This window comes from Apodemus sylvaticus, chromosome 1, assembly GCF_947179515.1.
Source record: "Apodemus sylvaticus chromosome 1, mApoSyl1.1, whole genome shotgun sequence".
Taxonomy (NCBI): Eukaryota; Metazoa; Chordata; class Mammalia; order Rodentia; family Muridae; genus Apodemus; species Apodemus sylvaticus.
Window position 1 is genome coordinate 176225847 of NC_067472.1, and position 18434 is coordinate 176244280.

Here is an 18434-nt window from a genome sequence, read left to right on the forward strand (position 1 = left end):
AAAAAACAAAAATGAAGAAAGACAGACAAGACGGACGGACGGACAGATAGAAAGATGGACAGACAGACAGAAAATCACTTATAAAAGCTACCATTATTCTGGGTATCGTTGTGCACTCTTGTTAGTCTAGCACTTGGGACCTGAGGGGTGTCATAAGTTTAAGGCCAGTATGGGCCACGCAGAAAGACCTTGTATTAAAAACATTCAATATGACCCGTGCAACAATAAGTGTTAAGAAGTGATTGAGCCACCTGGCCCACGTCTAGTGATTAGGAGGAGGTTATCAATGAGATTCCAAAACTGAATATATAGTTCATGCTACACACTGGCGAAAAGCTGCCTTAATTTTAAGATGTTTCCTCTATGCTTATTAATTCACAAAAAATGATGAACTGCCTATGTTTTCTTTTTAAAAACTTATGTCTTTTCTAGCCAAACTCTTTTCTAAAAACATATTGTATGGGGTCTACATTGTATTCCTTTAAAAATGTGGCAAGAGGGTCATTAATGTTCTTACCTCCCCTCCCCCCCTCATGGGTGGACATCTTTGCACTAAGGCACAAGTTTTGAACTAGCTCTTCCTGTTCTGGATCCGTTCTTCCAGCCGGGGTAGCATGGCCCTCCCTCTGAGTGTCCGAAGTTCTAAAGTGAGATGGCAGTGATGCGAGCAGGTAGATGCGCCAGCATCCGGATAGGAGCATGTTCTCAGAAAAACAGAGTCTCGGCTCTCTCAGAGGACTGAAGCCGAGTGGATGCTGGTCCCCACGAGAAGCCTTCATCCCCCTCACCACTGCTTCCTGTGCTCCCCCGGTCTGCTCAGGAGGCATACAACAAGCAGATGCGAGGACCGACAATCCCACACATCATGGCGGTGACTGAGGGACTCAATCCCCAGCCAAGCCCGGGGCAGTCTGCGGGATTCCCCAAGGAGAGTTAGACTCATTTTGTGGCTTAAGTGGACAATCATTCAACTAGACAGAGCTCCTGACAAGGTCTGAGGTTACCTGCACCACCCAGCTGCACAGGGGATGGCTTTCCAAGGCTCCGACAGAGTCAGATCTAAGTTAGGAGAAACTAGGTAAACCTACTGCAGAGTTCTGGCCGTGTCTGCAGCTTGGAGCTTGTGATGGTCAGCCCGGGGAGCCAGGCTGGAAGAATGTGTCCAGACATGGCGGCCTTGACCATGAAGCCATTCATTCAATACAGCATTTGTTTGCTGGCCAGAGGAGGGACCTTTACCACCCCTCCAAATTCCTAAACTTGCTGATACGATTTTCCTTGCCATTTCTTACCCGACTTCACCCAGGCCAATGTTGTGCAAAGTTTGCCTCCTGAGCACATTCGAATGCATCCTTTGGGAGAAAAAAAAAATCCATGGGAACAGCTGGGATGCTCCCAGTGGGACCTAAAGCCCAAGGTTCTCAAGCCCACCCCCACCCCCTCATCCCTCACCCCCTCACTCCCCCCACCCCCCATCCCCCACCCCCGCTCCTGGCTCCGCCCCTTGGTAGAATCCCAGGAAGCAGAAAAGAAATCTGCACACCAGAGGGTTGGGGCTCAGGGTTTTCAAATTTGGTGGGGAGACAAGAAGTGCCCACCCAAACAAAAGCCCTTTAGAACCCAGTCAGGTTTTAGAGCTGCACAGAGTGAGAAGAGACAGCACCATAAGAGGGCAAACGTGGGCGGAGCGCTTCCTGAACATGTGTGGCCAAAACAGTGCTTGAAAGCCCCTGAGCAAGGGGCGAGAGAGATGGCCAAGTAGCATAAGAGTGCTTGCTGCTCTCTCAGAGAAGCCGAGTTCAATTCCTAGCACTCATGTGACAGCTCACAACTGCCTGTAATTTGGTTGTCAGGAAATTCTAGGCCTCTGGCCTCAGGCCTCCTAGGGTCCCACTCTCATATGGGTGTGCACACATACTTAGGATAGTAAAAGTAAATCTAATAGAAAAGGAAAGGAAGCTCGGCGGTGGTGGCACACACCTTTAATCTCAGCACTTGGGAAGCAGAGGCAGGATGATTTCTGAGTTCGAGGCCAGCCTGGTCTACAGAATGAGTTCCAAGGCAGCCAGGGCTACACAGAGAAACTCTGTCTCGGAGAAAGAGAGAGAGAGAGAGAGACAGAGACAGAGACAGAGACAGAGACAGAGACAGAGACAGAGAGACAGACAGAGACAGAGATAGACAGAGACAGAGAGACAAAGGGAAAGGAAAGGAAAGGGAAGGAAAGGAAAGGAAAGGAAAGGAAAGGAAGGGAAGGGAAAGGAAAGGAAAGGAAAGGAAAATCCAAGAGGAAGCTCTTTGGTCTTAGGCCCAGTGGACCATTCTGGTTTCCAGCGATACCTTCTCTGTCCTGGGACCAGAGCAAGTCAAGGGCTCTTCTGAAGTTTAGAGATGCTGTCTTGGCTGTGTGTGAGATGATGCATGCGTGACATCTGTCCCGAGAGTAAGGGGAGGGGTCTGGTCTTTACCTCTTTACCTCTGGTCCTTACCCAGGGCCAGCTAGGGTGCTCAGAGGAAAGACATGCTCATTCATACATTCATTCATTTACGTGTATATGTCCAAGCACGCACACTTCTGGACGGGCATGCACGTGCACACACACACACACACACACACACACACCTCTGGCCCTTTCTGGAGGCTCGGTGTGAGTTGAGAATGAAGCTGAAGCTGCAGGTCCTCCCCCATCTCTGAAACCTCACAGGGCAGGCTGAGGGGGCAAATGTCCCAAGGCAGACTCCAGGTCCAGCGGAGCACAGAGAGGCATGGCTGTGAGTTTGCCTTCCGTGCAAGCCGGGTCACAGCTCTCCTTGGGAGGCGTTGCTCAGGGAGACCACATGGTCCCCATGCAGAGAAACACCTGAGGAGTTTGGAAGGATCGAGAACCCTGCTGGTACTTCTAGGCCTCTTAGTTTAGAATTTGGGGAGATCGAGCACCTGTTAAGCCCCCCCCCCATGTTTTTTTTTCTCAAAAAGGAATCCTCACTGTGAGTAAGCACACCAGAATCTCCTGCTAGCAACACTTTGAACAAATACCAACCCCTGGCCCCCATCCCAGACCCGGGAACCCAGAACTGGTGCCTCCACTGACTCCCCGCTGTTTGTCTTGCACAGCATGGACTGAGGACCAACACCCCAGTGTGCACCTGGGAAGAGTAAACCTCACATCCCCTGTCCATCCCCATGGTCCTGCCTTGCCCATCTCAGGCCTGAGTCGAAGCTGCATTCTCCTGCCATCTGCTAACAAAGCCCATGCTTTTTCTATGGACCCTTCGTCAGAGGCACTCAATCCCTTCCAGGTCCTCTTATGAACAGCAGCTTGATCCTCCCAGGTGCCTGCTGCTCTCCCTTCTGTGGCTGTCCACATTCTGAACTCTCTTAGCCTGTCTGCACTGACCTGTCAGTCAGGACCCCGGGTTGCTAGTCTGGTGCTCCCATGCCTACCCCATTACTGCACCTAGGTGCTAGGCTTCCAGGCAAATGGAGTCGAGCTGCCAGCGGCTGACTGCTTGCAGTTTATATTGCCAGTGCTGCCCTGCCCGTGCAGTAGTGCCTCAGAGGTACTCGAATCTCAAAGTCAGGAAATGGTCTTTGTGAAGTCTGCCTCATTATGTCTTCAGATTTTAAAAGATTTACTTATTTTTATCTTAGATATATGAGTGTGTTTGTCTGCATGAGCATCTGTGTGCCATGTGCATGCAGTGCCCACAGAGGCCAGAAGAGGGCATCCTAACTGGAGTTCTGATGACAGCAAGTCACCACATGGATTGTGGGCAGGCATTAAGAGCTCTTGATATCCTCATTTGAATGTGTGGCCGGGGATGGCGTGTCCCTTAGGTCAAGCACACAGCCTACAGATGCAGGATGGTATCCCTGGCTCAGCACCTGAGCTGTTTGTGTTTCTGTTCTAAACAAGCTCCCAAACACACCTCTGCTCTGAGGATGGAGACTCCACACAATATTCTCAAGATTAGATGCAGTGAAATTCCTTCAGAGCATCCACCCACCAGTGCTTTGCCTCGATTTCTAGATGTTGGACTATAGAAAACAGATCAAGGAGATGGGGACAGGGGAGTGTGTGTGTGTGTGTGTGTGTTGCAGGTAAGTTTTCTAGGAGAAACCATTGTAGATTTATTATTATTATTATTATTTTTACAGAGAACTGAAGTTTAAAGCTATCACTGCAGCCTCTCTCTTCCCCAGAGCTTTCTGGGTGCAAAGCCTAGAGTAGACCCAGGATTGCTAGCAAATTCTTGGAATGTGTTTAAATCCACACCCATTAACGTCCTCCTCCACCCTCCATGTAAGCTGTCTGTTAAGGGACTCTCTCTCCATCACACAGAGAACAATAGAAGTTGAGTGTTGGATTCAGATAAATATTTAATTCATGAAAATAATCTTATATGTTCCAAAACACACTTTAAAGCTATTTTTGTTCTCCAGAAAGCACCCATTACAGGTAAATTACACAGCACACTACCTCAGCGTCAGGACCACCATTAGTGCAAATTTTAGGCTCGACAAAGACCAGTAGATAATGTTAATTTCAAATCCAGAAACTAAATATACTCGGTGCCTTTTTATTACTCGCTTTTTCTCTTAAGTTTTATCGGCTGCTTTTCATCTTAACAATATGTCTTTACATCCCGCCATCCCAGTGCACTGTAATGATATTAATATTTTATAGAATCGGTATTTATAGTTCTTTATTTAGAGACAATGCAGTAGGTCTGCAGATATCAGAGCCCGTCTGGAATGGTGCCCTCCAAATAATGATGAATTGCTTGTGCGGAATGCCATTTGCTAATTATATCCATGATTTACTGTGGAGCAAGGCTTAAATCATTCATTTCAGTCTTGCGTAACAGTGCCATAGAATTTTTAGGTTTAAAAATGGTTTCCATGTGTATAATTTAAACAAATTCTAGAGCTCTTGTATACACAAAATACTCGCAGCCACTCATTTGTTACGTACTCCGTCTCTTTAAACTTCTACTTTTAATGATCACTGTGGTCGAAATTATTATGCTTAATTTTCATAATCATAGCCTTTAAATCTACAGCCGTTCTCACATGTTAGATAAAGAAAAAGATAGCTAATTGTGTGTAGATAGTGTGTCATCCCTCAATAGTCCCCAATGGTACAAAATCATTAAAAAAGCTTAAGAGCACAAATTATTCTTCTATTAAAAAACAGTCGTTCTCTAGCTAATTATTAGTTTGGGCTGCTTTGTTTCAAAGAACAAATGTTGATCCTTCTAGCCTTATTCTGCACTCCAAAAAATGTGATAAACACTTGGTTTTCTCTTCCATCGCTATCTTGCAGGTGAGAAGCCCTATAAGTGCCCTCACTGTGACTACGCTGGCACCCAGTCAGCATCCCTGAAGTATCACCTGGAGAGACACCATCGGGAGCGGCAGAATGGAGCCGGGCCCCTGTCAGGACAGCCCCCGAGCCAGGAGCACAAGGATGAGTCCTCCAGCAAGGCGCCTATGTTCATCAGGCCGGACATCCTGCGGGGAGCTTTTAAGGGTCTCCCCGGAATCGACTTCCGAGGAGGTCCTGCCTCTCAGCAGTGGACATCGGGCATGCTCTCCTCTGGAGATCACTCAGGGCAGGCCACCGGCATGTCCTCAGAGCTGTCTTCAGATGCCCTAAAAGGCTCCGACCTTCCCTCCAAGAGCTCCCACTTCTCAGAGATCGGAAGAGCTTATCAAAACATCGTGAGCAATGGTGTGAATTTCCAAGGGTCCCTGCAAGCATTCATGGACAGCTTTGTCCTCAGCTCTTTGAAGAAAAAGGACGCGAAAGACAAGGTCCCATCTGACGCCCATCCCATGAAAGCCCATACGGCGGAGGGTGGAGAGGAGAAAGCAAGCGTGAAGCCCTCCCAGCGGAAGTCGGAGAAGTCTCAGTATGAGCCTCTGGACTTGTCTGTGCGGCCAGACGCCACCACCCTCCCTGGCTCCTCTGTGACCATGCAAGACAGCATCGCGTGGCACGGCTGCCTGTTCTGCGCTTTCACCACCTCGTCCATGGAGCTGATGGCCCTGCACCTCCAGGCCAACCACCTAGGCAAAGCGAAACGCAAAGATCACCCCACAGGGGTGGCAGTCAACTGCAAAGAACAGGGGCGGGAGGCCAGCAAGGTCTCCGTACTGCCTTCCCTACAATCAAACAAAGAGATGGCCCTTTCTAGCGCTGTCGGTGTGGGCGTGCTCGACTCTGCTCCTGAGAAGATGGCCCAAGGACCGGCCAAAGAGACTCCAGGGGACCAGAAGAGTGGCCAGTGGCCCGGCCCCGTGGACCCTGCCTTTTGTACCTTTCCATCTGACTTCTACAAACAGTTTGGTGTTTACCCCACTATGGCTGGCTCGGGGGCCCCAGGCGCCTGCCTCAACAAGAACCCCGAGGGCAAGACCCACCCAGAAGACGACGCCCCTATCCTGATCCCGGAAACCACAAACAAAAACACTACTGATGACCTCTCAGATATTGCCTCCTCCGAGGACATGGACTCCTCCAAGGGAGAAAACAATGAGGACGAGGAGATAGACACCGAACCAGAAATGATGAGCAAGCCGCTGTCTGCTCTCAGCAAGGATGGCAGCCATGAGGGCGGTGACGGCCTGCTGCCCCCAGGCGCCCCCCAGCCCATCCAGGGACTGGTCTCACCTTTAGCCCAAGCAGCCGAGGAACAGTGGCACAGCCCAGGCCTCCTTCCTGCCCAGGACCCCTCGGCGGGGCTGCCCAAGCCAGAGCGGGGTCCCCCGGGCTTGGAGAAACCTATGAGCATGCTGTCGGTCCTCAGGGCCTACAGCGCCGATGGCTTGGCAGCCTTTAACGGGCTTGCAAGCAGCACAGCAAATTCTGGATGTATCAAGAGGCCAGACTTGTGTGGTAAGTTTTAGAATCCTCTTCCTTCAGTCTGTTTCCCCCCAAATTTCACTGCTAAATTGTGCATACAAAAAAACAAAAACAAAAACAAAGAGAAAATCCAACAACAAAATGGGGTTGACATACCCAATAAACAAAATTTAAACTAAATCTTTAAAAAGAAAAAAAAAAAGCAAAAGCCAATGCTGTACATACAGTATAGACAATCGCAAAAGTCAAGTTCCGTTCAATTTTGAAACGTGTACTTTTGGGGTCCGGCTTTCTGTGTAATGCCTATGCAGAGGGCATGGGAAGGAGACAGTATCTCAAAGTGTGGACTTCCCTCTTAGTTTTCATGTATAAGTTGAGGAGGGGAAGAAAGTTCACCTAAAAAAGAACAAAACAAAACAAAACAACAACCAAAACCAAACAGATATGGTGACTTGTAAGCTTCCCAATATTTTAACTCATTCCAAAAAACAATAACAAAAACCAAACTAATGCCTAAAGAGAGTCTCCCATTGCTCTGCCAAGCCGAATCTGCTTGCCTGTGTTCTTTTCCTTGACCTAGAGGATACTAAAAATCATCACACTAACATAGTATAGCAAGGGGTTCTCTCTCCAAGTTAGGGAGATGGTTTCCGGGTGTTTGTGACTCACCTGTGACATATCAAATGGCAGTTACTGTGACGTTGGCCTTCTGCCGTTGTTGCCTTCTGTCTCTGTCCGTCTGTCTGTCTGCCCAATCTGTCTGTCTGTCGTCCTAATGAGAATCCTGCATTGTGAAGTGTCTGATCAGCAGTGTGGTGACCCTACGTGTCTTGAATTTATGCCTGTCCGATTTTGTAAAACAGCACCCTTTCCTTTACTTCAAGAATACTGTCACCCCATGGTAATTCTAGATTTTTCAAAGCACAATCCTGAACCTGAGTTGGACCAAATGGATATTGGGAGGGGCGGGGACAGTGAGCATCACATCCCTGTCCCTGTGTCCCTGTGTGGAGTCTGGCCTGCAGAGAGCAGCTCCTGGCCCAGGGATCCCACGAGGGACAAGCGGCATGGGACTTACCATAGAATTCTTGAATGAATTTCTGAGTTCTTCCTCTCCTTCTTTTGTGGAAGGAAGGGAAAGAGGAAAGGAGGAAACTGTGGGCACAAGGGAGCAGTTCCAAACCTCACATCCTGATTCCTTCGGCACAGAGCGGAAATCATGACACCAGGCTGCTTAGAATCTAAATCGATACATTTCCTTTTGTTGTTTTTTTTTTCTGTCATTCCCTAATTCACTAAGAAGTGGATCAAGCAGTCAGAAATACCTTTTTGAATGGTCAAAAAAAATCACTAAATGGATTTATGACAGCTCAAAAAAATATTGATGGTTCCGCATACCGAACGACTCCCGAGGTCCCATTAGCCAGTACCCTGATCTATTTTTGGCCACATACTATTCATTACTCTCAAAGCTGTTAAAAACAATTTTTAAAAGAAGAAGAAAAGGGATTTATGTCTGTCCAATATCCCGCCTTCCTTCCGCAGAGAATGATATTTAAGTCTTTTTCTTTCGTTTGTTTCAAGTTTGGTTGGGATGGTTTTATACATGTTGTTGTTGTTTGAGGCTTTTTTTTTTTTAAGTCTATTTTCGGTTCTTTTGATTACCTACATAGGATCATGGTTCCTGCCAGGAATCTACGCATCAGAAAAGATCAAACCCTGGCATGTTCATAAGCTCATTATTATTGAAATGAGCTCATATTACCCCCATTAGTTTCCCCATCTTCCGAGCTGTGGAAGAAAGGCTGCCTGCCTTGAGGAAGCTTGTCCAGTGATGCCTCTTTGCATCAGGTGGTGGGTGGGTGGAGAGGGCAGCCGAGGAAGGGAGCTGCTGATGTCCTGAGACACTTTCAGAGATGGCAGGAGTTCTGATCCCTTCTCCAGAATTCAGCTCACACCACTCACCTAATATTTCTCTCGTACATACAAAAACCTGTTCCATCAACCTGTCAGTCCCTAGGCAACAGGAGGCAAGCCACAGCCCCTCTCTTTTGAAGTACCCGAAGACCCTTGGATCTGTAAGAGAGGAAGGCTTCCTGGTCACTTCCCCAGCCAAGGATCCATCCCTAAAATACCAGACCTCAGCCCAGCCTCTCTCTGCCTACTTTCAGAGCATACAGCTTCTATATTTTGGCTCCATTTCTTCTAGAAGCTTCTGCAGTGGTTTGGTAGCAGGTGGGATGATTCTTCTTGTCTTCTGGTGCCCAGGCATCAGGCCCAGCATAGTTAATTATAATCTCATGTTCTTGCTGGGCATGGTAGTGTCCTAGAACCTGGAAAAGCAGTTGTCATCCTGGTTAAAAACTGACATTTCAGAAAGAAACAAACATAATTTTCCCCTCCTCAGTCTAGCTTTTCTCTCTTGCACGGAACAGTCTGCCTATTGTAAGCTACAGATGACCACCAGCTTCAAGGCACATGGCCTAAAACACCCCTAGCCTTTCTTTGCCTTTTCTCTGCTCCACTTAAAGTAGATGTGACTTTGTAAACAGGTCCATCCAATCAACAGCTAGTCTTCCTCACAGAGCTGGGCTTTGCCAAACCAATGCCATATTCCGAGATTGCTTATCTCAGAGTTTATGGCTTCATTGCATCTGTTAAGTAGGCCTAGAATCCTACCCAGATGCCCCTAGAAACTCTAGTGGCTGTAATTGAAGTTCTTCTGTATAAGGAAGAACTCTCTTCTCTTATACTATAAAAGTACTTAAAAAGCAATCTGTAAAAACGTTGCCTGCATCATGTAGACCCACACAGAACTCAGGAGCCCCTCCCTCTTGTGCCCACCAGAGTCGGAGAACGTGTCTTCTCTCCAGTTGTATGTAGGACTGTGTATTGAAAGTTGTACACCCAGGTGATACATTGATTGCTTCACTGTCGCTTCCTAACTTTTAGAACTTTAGTCCCATACCCCAGGGGTTAGGTCCTGGCCAGTGTGCACTAGCCATTTCTAGCTAATACGTTCTGATCTGGATGTAGGAGAGCAGGCTGATGGAGCGGCTACTCCATCCTCTTGGAGTCCCATATCACAGCCCATGTAGAAGGCAAGGTGGTAACGTTTCAAAAGAACCCTGCTTAGACGCTGGTATATATCAGTGTGTCAGGGACTTGTTACAGACGATCCTGTGGGAGATCCTTAGTCATCTCAGAATCAGTTGGAAGATGACTTTATTAAGTTGCTATTAGAGAGGGTCAGGTCCCACTGGTCTAATCTTGTTACAGGCCATCGTATTCTAGCCCAAACTTTTGCTTCTGGAGGTGAGTGACAGGATCCGGGCATGTCCCGTACTCTCTTTTTCTGCTGTACAGTGTAAAAAGGGCAAAGAAGTGCCACCAGAGAGCTTTGATAGGCCCTTTGTATTGTTAGAGTGGCTCTGGCCTTGCGTTGCAACAGGACGAGCTTCTTGTATCAGTGTTTAAGTGGGGGGCAGGGCAGAGGACCAGAGCTGTGTCCATCCACTGGTGGGTGGGGAGGCAGGCTCCTTGTGCAGATTGGGGAGCTACTGTGGAAGTGATGCTGAGAGATGCAGGAGAGCGTGAGAGGCGCAGTCGTGGCATACATACAGACCGTGCAGTGAGTCTGCCGAGTAACCAGAGACCGCTGCCTAGAAATGCTGAAGACCTGGTTCCATCCCAGGACCTGTGTACGTGGGCACACCCCTGTCCTTCACTGTTTGAAACTGAGGCCTCCATCCAGAGCTGTCTGGAATTGCTGTGTTAAGTTTCTCAAGTGTAGCTTTTGATGTCCTTTTCTGAATCCCCAGGGCATGACACAGAACTCTTGTCAGGTTAAGAGGCAGGCAGGCAGGGGTGGGGGTGGGGTGGGAAGCACAACTCCTTTACCCTTAGCTCTGCCCTGGAATTGCTACTACTCAAGGAAGCCCTGCTCTGTGTGGAAGATCCATCAGCAAGCCACTTGTGGTGATGAGACCCTGTGTGCAGAGGCTGTCAAGTCCGGTGATGAAGTCCTCATGGATGGATGGAAGCCCCGGGAAGGCATAGGTAGCTTCATGAGAATAGCTCCAGTGTCCCCAATGCGTTATCCTCAGTAAATTGTGAAATGAAGGTCCACCTACTTCCCAACACCATGGTGGTGGCATCAAAAACTCATGACATCATGTGTCCTAAAATGTATGATGTGAGAAAATACAATGACCAAACTAAACTATCTTAAAAGGTGACTTCTGCCCCACCATGATTTCCTTGCATGGACACCCTGAAAATATCTGCCATTTTTTCCAGCTATACAGCCTAGAGCTGAAAGGTCAACAGACATCTTCTGAAGGGTGAGAGGGAACTGTTTTCAGCTTACAAACCATGAGCACCCTCTTATTCTGACTCCCCACTGCTGGGTAGCACTAATGAAGTTATAGACAGTGTGACTGTGTGCCAATAAAACTTTGTGAATTAAAGCAAGGGAATGACTTCAGTTGGCCCACAGGCTAGAGTTTCTGTCCCCTGCTTTAGTGTAAAGTGGGAAGAGAGAGAGAGAGAGAGGGAGAGAGAGGGGGAGAGGGAGGGAGGGAGAGAGAGAGAGAGAGAGAGAGAGAGAGAGAGAGAGAGAGAGAGAGAGAACACTTACAGAAAGGTACCCCTTCCCATCCCCTCATAACACCACAGGCAAAAGAGATGGAACAGCTGTGGCTTAGCCTTTCTGACAGCTGTTTCTCCACAAAGAGAAGTACAGGGAGGAATTAAGATGGCAGACACCTAAGAGCCTGGGGCAGATGCCCCCAGATCAGATGTGTGCCCAACGGGCAGTACTACAAAGAAGCACTGGCACATCCCCATGTCTTTAAGTTGCCCTTGTCGCTTTAGCACTAAGGTGGTGCCAGCCTTACTTTCCATCAGTGTAATGGAAAGTTGTGCTTCCTCGTGTCTCCGTGCCACAGTCGGTGCACAGGAAAGTCACCTTGAAAGATGACACTGGCAGCTTTGTGCACCACCTGCCCAGCCCCTTTCTGTTTGGGCTCAGTTCAGTTCCAGACATAAAGCAAGAGCTTGGATCAAGGGGGTGGGGCAGTCCCGTCCTTCTTGTCTCTTTTTCAAGAACTGGCTAAGTAAGGTCTGTGGCCAGGTAGAGAGCCCCAAAGCAGCTGTTCTACTTAGTGTTTCTGTTGCTGTGAAACACCATGATGATGACGAAAGCAACTAGGGCAGGAAAGAGTTTATGTCTGCTTACACTTCCAGGTAATAGTCCATCAGTGACGAAAGTCAGGACAGGAACTCAAGCAGGGCAGGAACCTGGAGGCAGGAGCTGATGCAGAGGCCATGGAGGGCACTGCTTGCTGGCTTGCTCTCCCTGGCTCGCTCAGCCTGCTTTCTTATACAACTCAAGACTACCAGCCCAGGAATGGCGCCATCTCCAATGGGCTGGGCCCTCCCCGCTCAATCACTAGTTAGAAAGTGCCCAGCGGACTCGCCCACAGCCAGATCTTATGGAGGCATTTTATCACCAGTATTCCCTCCTTGCGTATGACTCCAGCCTGTTGCTATGAGAGTAGCCAGTACAGCTTCCATCGCTGGTATCTGAAGCACCGTGAATGTGGCCTCTATGATGTGCAGACACCTGAACACGGTGCAGACACCTGGATTGTGATGGCAGCTGTTACATGCTGTAGCCCTGATTCCAGTAGGTTCCACTAGGAAAGTGATACAGGTCCCATTCTGCAAAATATGTGTTTGCCCAGACAAACACCAGCCAATGCCAGGGAGGGCAAGGAGTCAGGGAGTGGAGAGAACTGAGGGTTTCTTGCTGTTCTATCCAGTGCTGCTATCTTCCCTGAAAGCCTCAAATGGTTGTCTTCAGAGAATGGATAAAGCACTGAGCGCCCCATTCTGTCCTTGCCCAATTTGACCAGTTTTGGATTTATCTCAGCCTCTGTGGTCCAGCCCATTCCCAGGCCTAGTGTTTCCCCAGTAGGAAGGGCCATTTGACCTACTGTGAAATCCAAGGGCAGAACCTCGTAAGTTCCTGAAATTCATCACCTTACCGTGCTTGTTTGCACCTGCTGGCTGGCTCTCAGCTGATTATAGAGTCTGTCTCTTAAGTGTGTGTGTGTGTGTGTGTGTGTGTGTGTGTGTGTCACAGAAGGCATCCTGTAGGTAGGAGCCTCTGATGACATTGGCACTCAGGGGAGACTGTCCTCTACCCTCACTGAGAGAACTGTGCGTGGGTGCTATGACTGAGAGAGACAGCCCCTCGGATGACAGCGCTGTCTTCCAGATCTCACAGCATCCTTTTCCTCTCCTTCCCTCTTTCTAAATTGAAGGGAGCAGGACTGGTGTAGTGTCGTTCGCACGGCAGGATGACAGAACTGTTGTGGGGACGCCATTGTGTTTGCCAAATGGTCCACTCGTCATTTCAGAGCAAACAAATGGATGGTGTCTGGGAGTCGGCAAACACTGGTGACATTTAGCCTTGTTTATGTTTCTTGCCTTTTGCTGCATCGGTTTTGGCTCCAAAAGCTACTGTCTGAATCAACACTGCTTCTGAAGTGGGAGAAAAGTCTGGTAGAGTTCATCTTGGTGGCTGCGTCCATATTTCTCTTGGGATTGAACAAAACCAAGGAATCGCAGCCAAGTGTTTTTGTTTTTGTTTTTATATCTGTGTGTTTCTCTCCTTTGATAATGAGATAGGCCTGGGCTAGGGGAGGGGAGTCGAGGAAGAGTGTGAGTCCAGGCTCTCCATCCTCTTCTGTCTCCATCGGGAGCTATATAACCCTGTCAGTGTGTGACATGGGGACAGGACGCCTGGGCTAAAGCTTTGACGTCAGCCTCCTTAGTCTGCTCAGTGGCTGCTTGGGAATGAATGACAGCTGTCTATCTAGACATCAGCTGCGGAAGGAATCAGGCTGCTTGCTCCTTGTTCCCCCCAGACCCCCTCTGGTTCTCTCTCTCTCAGATGCTATGTATGAAGGCCTGGCTTCAAATAAGGTAGCAACTATATCCTATTACTTAGCACTGATCAACAATACCTCTGTATCTAATTGCCAGCCTACTAGAATCATGTAGCCTATTCTCACTTTTGCCAGAGACAGGAAGTCCAAATTTTATAAAAACCCTGTTACTGTCATCCTTCCATTAAACAATGGGGACTATGACCCTGCCCTTGCTTCCGAGCACCTCTAGCCCCAGACAGTTTCTGGATTAATAAATCTACACATTTTCTTTCAGGTAAGTGACACCCCATGTCCTAGTCGCTCTGTCTGGACTCCCCCCTTGTCTGTTCGTGCTCCTTCGTGGTTTATCTGCAGCTTGTTAACCGTGCAAAGTCAACAGAAGAACTTATACACATACACGTTTTTGAGTAAATAATTCCTACCGGCACAGGTATGCGTGCGCGCACAGCACACCAGCCCACAGTCTGTGTAGAGTCAGAGAGGCCGAGAGCATTGCCCTCTACCCCACATGTTTGCCGATAGTAATGGATGCAAATGCTTAAAAGCCTGAGTGGGAAAGGAGATTCACTCCCGAGTCACAAATCTCAGTGGGTGGTGGGTCCCCAGATCAAGGAGAACCTGACTGGGGCAGTGCCTGTGCCCTGCCAGCTTACCTGAGCTCACAGGGCTGGGCCCCATGGTAGCCTCTCCAGCACTCCTTTCTTGTGTCTGATTGTCATGTATTTTGTAACACTTTAGAAGAATACAGAAAAGTGCAGTAATTATCTTTCTCCATAGTATTTAAGCAGAAATATTGCTAGTTTAATATTGTGTCAGGTCGTCGTATTAACCAGGAACAGGTGACAGTAAAATCCCAGCCAACAGCACTCTGACACCCACAACTTAAAAACGGCGATCGAAGCGAAATGTGTAAACGTGTACCGGGTTATCCTGTGCTTTGGAATAGACTGTTGTTGAAATAATTAGAAGATATATTAAGGTGTTCCTGGTAATGAAGGCATGTAAGTTATCATAATTGTAGTTTTCTGCATAAGTGTCAAACTCTATCTTTCCGTGTGCTGTATGCTGAGTTACAAGTTAGGTCATTTATGAATGGAATGTAAAACAATACTAAAAAAAAAATGCTTCAATAAGTTATCTTGGTATTGCTAATAAAAAAAAAGCTGTGAAACATTAGTGCAGTTTTGAGTCATTATGTTAATTCATACCACAACACGCCCTCTCCCCTCACATTCTTCTCTCAATGGGGAGCCTCAGCGGGACTTTGGGGAGAACAGGCTCCCCATCTTTCCCATTCATCATCAGGTGGCCCTTGAGCAACAATTCACAAACAGGCAAAAAGGAAAGCGACTTCCCTCCTTTGGTGGGATGACTGTAGTGGGCGCCAGAGAGCCAAGGACAGATGAGACGCCGGCTCTCTGCGCCTCTTAGGCGCGGTTCTGAATCACAGGACCCCTGGACAGGAGGTACATGCCCAGAACCCACAGGCCATTGAACCCAGTTTCAGAAGTGCAAAAGGACACTTAGGCCCACCTCCTCCAGCGAGCATGTGCTCCTCCACACTGTGACCAGCGATCCTGGGTGGGTTAGCAGAGTCTGGGTGCATTTTCATCCCAGCGAGATGAAATCACGGTCACTGCCTGCCGTGATTGTTGTAACAGGTTTGTTCTTGTCCCACCCCGCCTCATCACGGGAGAGAGGCAGAAAGAAAGGACTTGTTTTCACATTGCCCAGTTTCACTGCCCCATGAGTCGGGCTTCCAGGCCCTGGCCTTTGAAGCTTCAGTATGTTTTACACACTTCCCAAGTCTGCATACACTATACCCTTTCTAACTGGTCCCATCTGGGATGGGGGACAGGGCATAAACTCCAAAGCTCCAAGAATTCCATCTTCAAATGAAGTGCCTGACACGGGGATGGAAGTTGAGAAATGTCCTTTAGCATGCTGTTCCCAGCCTTGGCCCTAGTGACAGGACGAAGGCATCACCTCAACTAGATGAACCGGTCCATCCTGCATTTCGCTTATCAACCACTCACTATAACCCCTGAGATCACAGGGTCTCTAACCAGAGGAAGGACAGAGAGTTCAGACCTGGGCTGAGAAGATATAAGGAGAGGTCCAGTGGGAAGTAGAGATCTTGAAGATTTCTAGCCTTCAGTAGTCTATTCTCTGGACTGGGGCAGTTTCTAGATCCCTGCAGGCAATGCTGAAGTCGCACTGTGGGCTCCAGCAGAGAAAAAGGGCAATCCCCGGATGCCTGACAAACGGGAAGGTCCTCGGGACCCAGGCCTCCTCATGGCTGCAACCCAGCAGCTCCAGCTCCACCAGGGTGCAGGCTGTGTAGCAGTTCTTCTCTGAGGGCTCTTGACTCCTGGGAACTCTCTTGAGAAACATGGACTACAAGGGTGGGATTGCCGTAAGCCTTTTCCTGCTGGTCCTCCCCCCAAGGCTGAGTCCATCATCCTCACTTTGGCTGATCATTTAAAACCATTTCCTCAAGACTCCAGAGAGGCCATGGTACCTGCTGGGTTGTCCACTGTGGCTAGGAAGGACTTCTGAGGGGCTCCGCTGCAGCCTAGCGGACCAGGACTTGGGTGGGGTGCCAGGGAGTGTGAAGTGAGGGAGGAAGGGTGCACAGAAAGAGTCCTTCATCTTCCACCCCCAATGCTGCCAGCATGGAGGGCTCCCTAGAGCTACGCTTGTCTTCCTTCTCTCAGGACCCAGCCCCTCTCATGGGGGTGTCTAAGCCAGAAGGCTCCGTAGCATTTCCTCTTTAAAAGCAGGGTATTTCCTGAGTGGCTCCCCAGTGGTTACTGATGAAACTTAAAAGAAACCTACATGGATTCTAATTCTCCCATTTTTATGAACCCAGCTCCAGCCTCCCCCAACCTCTCATTTTGGGATACCACTTCATTATGCCTTATACTGTTCCTCCCACCCCGGCCTAGCTCCTCCTCCCCGTCTCCACATCTGGGTAACAAGCAACTCTGTTTTCACCAGTTGAACGTTCTGGGAAACATCCTGTCAGCTGCCTGCAAAGGGAGCCCCGTAGACCCAGGCCTCGGGGACGTTCCGTTTATTTCGTTTCACAGCCCTGCACACAGGCTGGTAATTCTTCTTCTGGTTGGTTCATCACACCCACACGTCTGCTCTTCCCCCAAGCCCCCCCCCCATCTACGGAACAGCATATCAAGAAGGTGTGTGGCTTTAAATTAAATTCAAGAAGCCAAGGAAGGCAGGAAGGTTTGTAGAAAACCTGCACACTCATGTCTCTGACCACATGTTTTTGGAAGTATATATAGTCAATGTAATTTCGGTACTCTGGGGAAAGAGAGAATTTAAATTTGGGGACAGATTAGTGTGTGTATCTGGTTTCCTCACAATGATTAAATACACAGGTGCACACTGACAGTAGTGTCCCTGAATGAACAGGGTCAGAGTCTACACCAAGGTCAAAGTCAGGAAACTCTGTGCAACATCAAGTCTATATGATCAAAAAAAGAAATAGCCGTTCGTATGTATATACAATGCCGGCTGGTTCTCCCGGGAGCTCCTCTTCTCTACTCTCTTCTGTCCTGTCCAAACACACCCATTTAGTAGTAACCTGGTCACAAGGTTACAATTCTTGAATTTCTGTTGTTGTGGGATGGACATGAGAGGCTCTTTGTTAGTCATATAAAAGAAGAATGGTAACCAGTCTAGGAAGGCATATTGCAATCGCCTTACCAAATGATTGCTTTTTCTGTGACAGAGGAATTGATTTTCAGTTTGGAGCCCAGTGGTTGGTATGTCCCGGGAGGAAGAGAGCTGGGACTAACCACTAAGAGATGCTACTCCAAAGTATACCCAAGGAAGGGTTGGAGAGGGATGTTTGGGGGGCACAGTGGCTTCTGTGGTTGGTTAATTGAGAGGTCACACCCTGATGAGATCTTACTTCTTGAAGAGAGGGGCTATAACATTTTTCAACCCTTTCAGATTTCTTTGGTGATACAGTCAGGATCGCGGAAAAGCAGATCTCTCAGTCACCTGGTTGCTAATAACGGATACACCAGGCAGCTGAGAGCAGCGCGCCCGAAAGAGCTGCCTCCGAAGCCGACCCTGGGCCAATCTGCTCACTGTCCGTCTTGATTGTAGACCACCCTGGACCTGCCAGAGCCGAGGATGAGAGCAAGCTAATTAATGTTGTGGCTTCCCGTGGGAGGTGAACTGCAGATGCTAAATGCTGAGAAGTAGCCGGGCTTTCTCAGCACATGGGGCAAGTTTTTCAGGGTCAGAAAGTCAAGCGGAGGTCAGGTGACCAGACACCCAGCAGCAGCCATGCTCCGAGGAGCTCAGACAGCTCTCTTTTTGGCTTTCATTTCTCTGGGGAGCGGGGAGCTGAGATCATCTCTTTGGTCTCCAACTCTGTTTTGCATGGCCTTGATCTTTAGATGGTACCCTATACCCAGCGAGCACCATAGTCCTCATGGCCCATAGGATGTGGGAGTCAGGTTGGCACTTCCACAAACCTGTCTACACGCAGGATTCCAGCTTGGACAAAGGTGTTCACAGGACAGGCCAAGACTTGGAGGAATTTATCCTAAATCATTAGAAGATCAGCAAAGAA

At 48.6% G+C, this 18434-nt stretch overlaps 1 protein-coding gene across 2 annotated transcripts in view; it reads left to right on the plus strand.

The window, feature by feature from the left end:
• Positions 1-18434, plus strand: part of Znf536 (zinc finger protein 536) — a 250489-nt gene that overhangs the window by 86114 nt on the left and 145941 nt on the right. The window contains exons 3-4 of one of the 2 annotated variants that reach the window (XM_052179177.1): positions 5328-6902; positions 13199-13338. In XM_052179177.1, coding sequence (XP_052035137.1) covers positions 5328-6902; positions 13199-13338 — 1715 coding nt within the window. Of the gene's footprint in view, positions 1-5327; positions 6903-13198; positions 13339-18434 lie in introns of those variants that run through there. The other variant, XM_052179167.1, reaches the window with a different exon arrangement.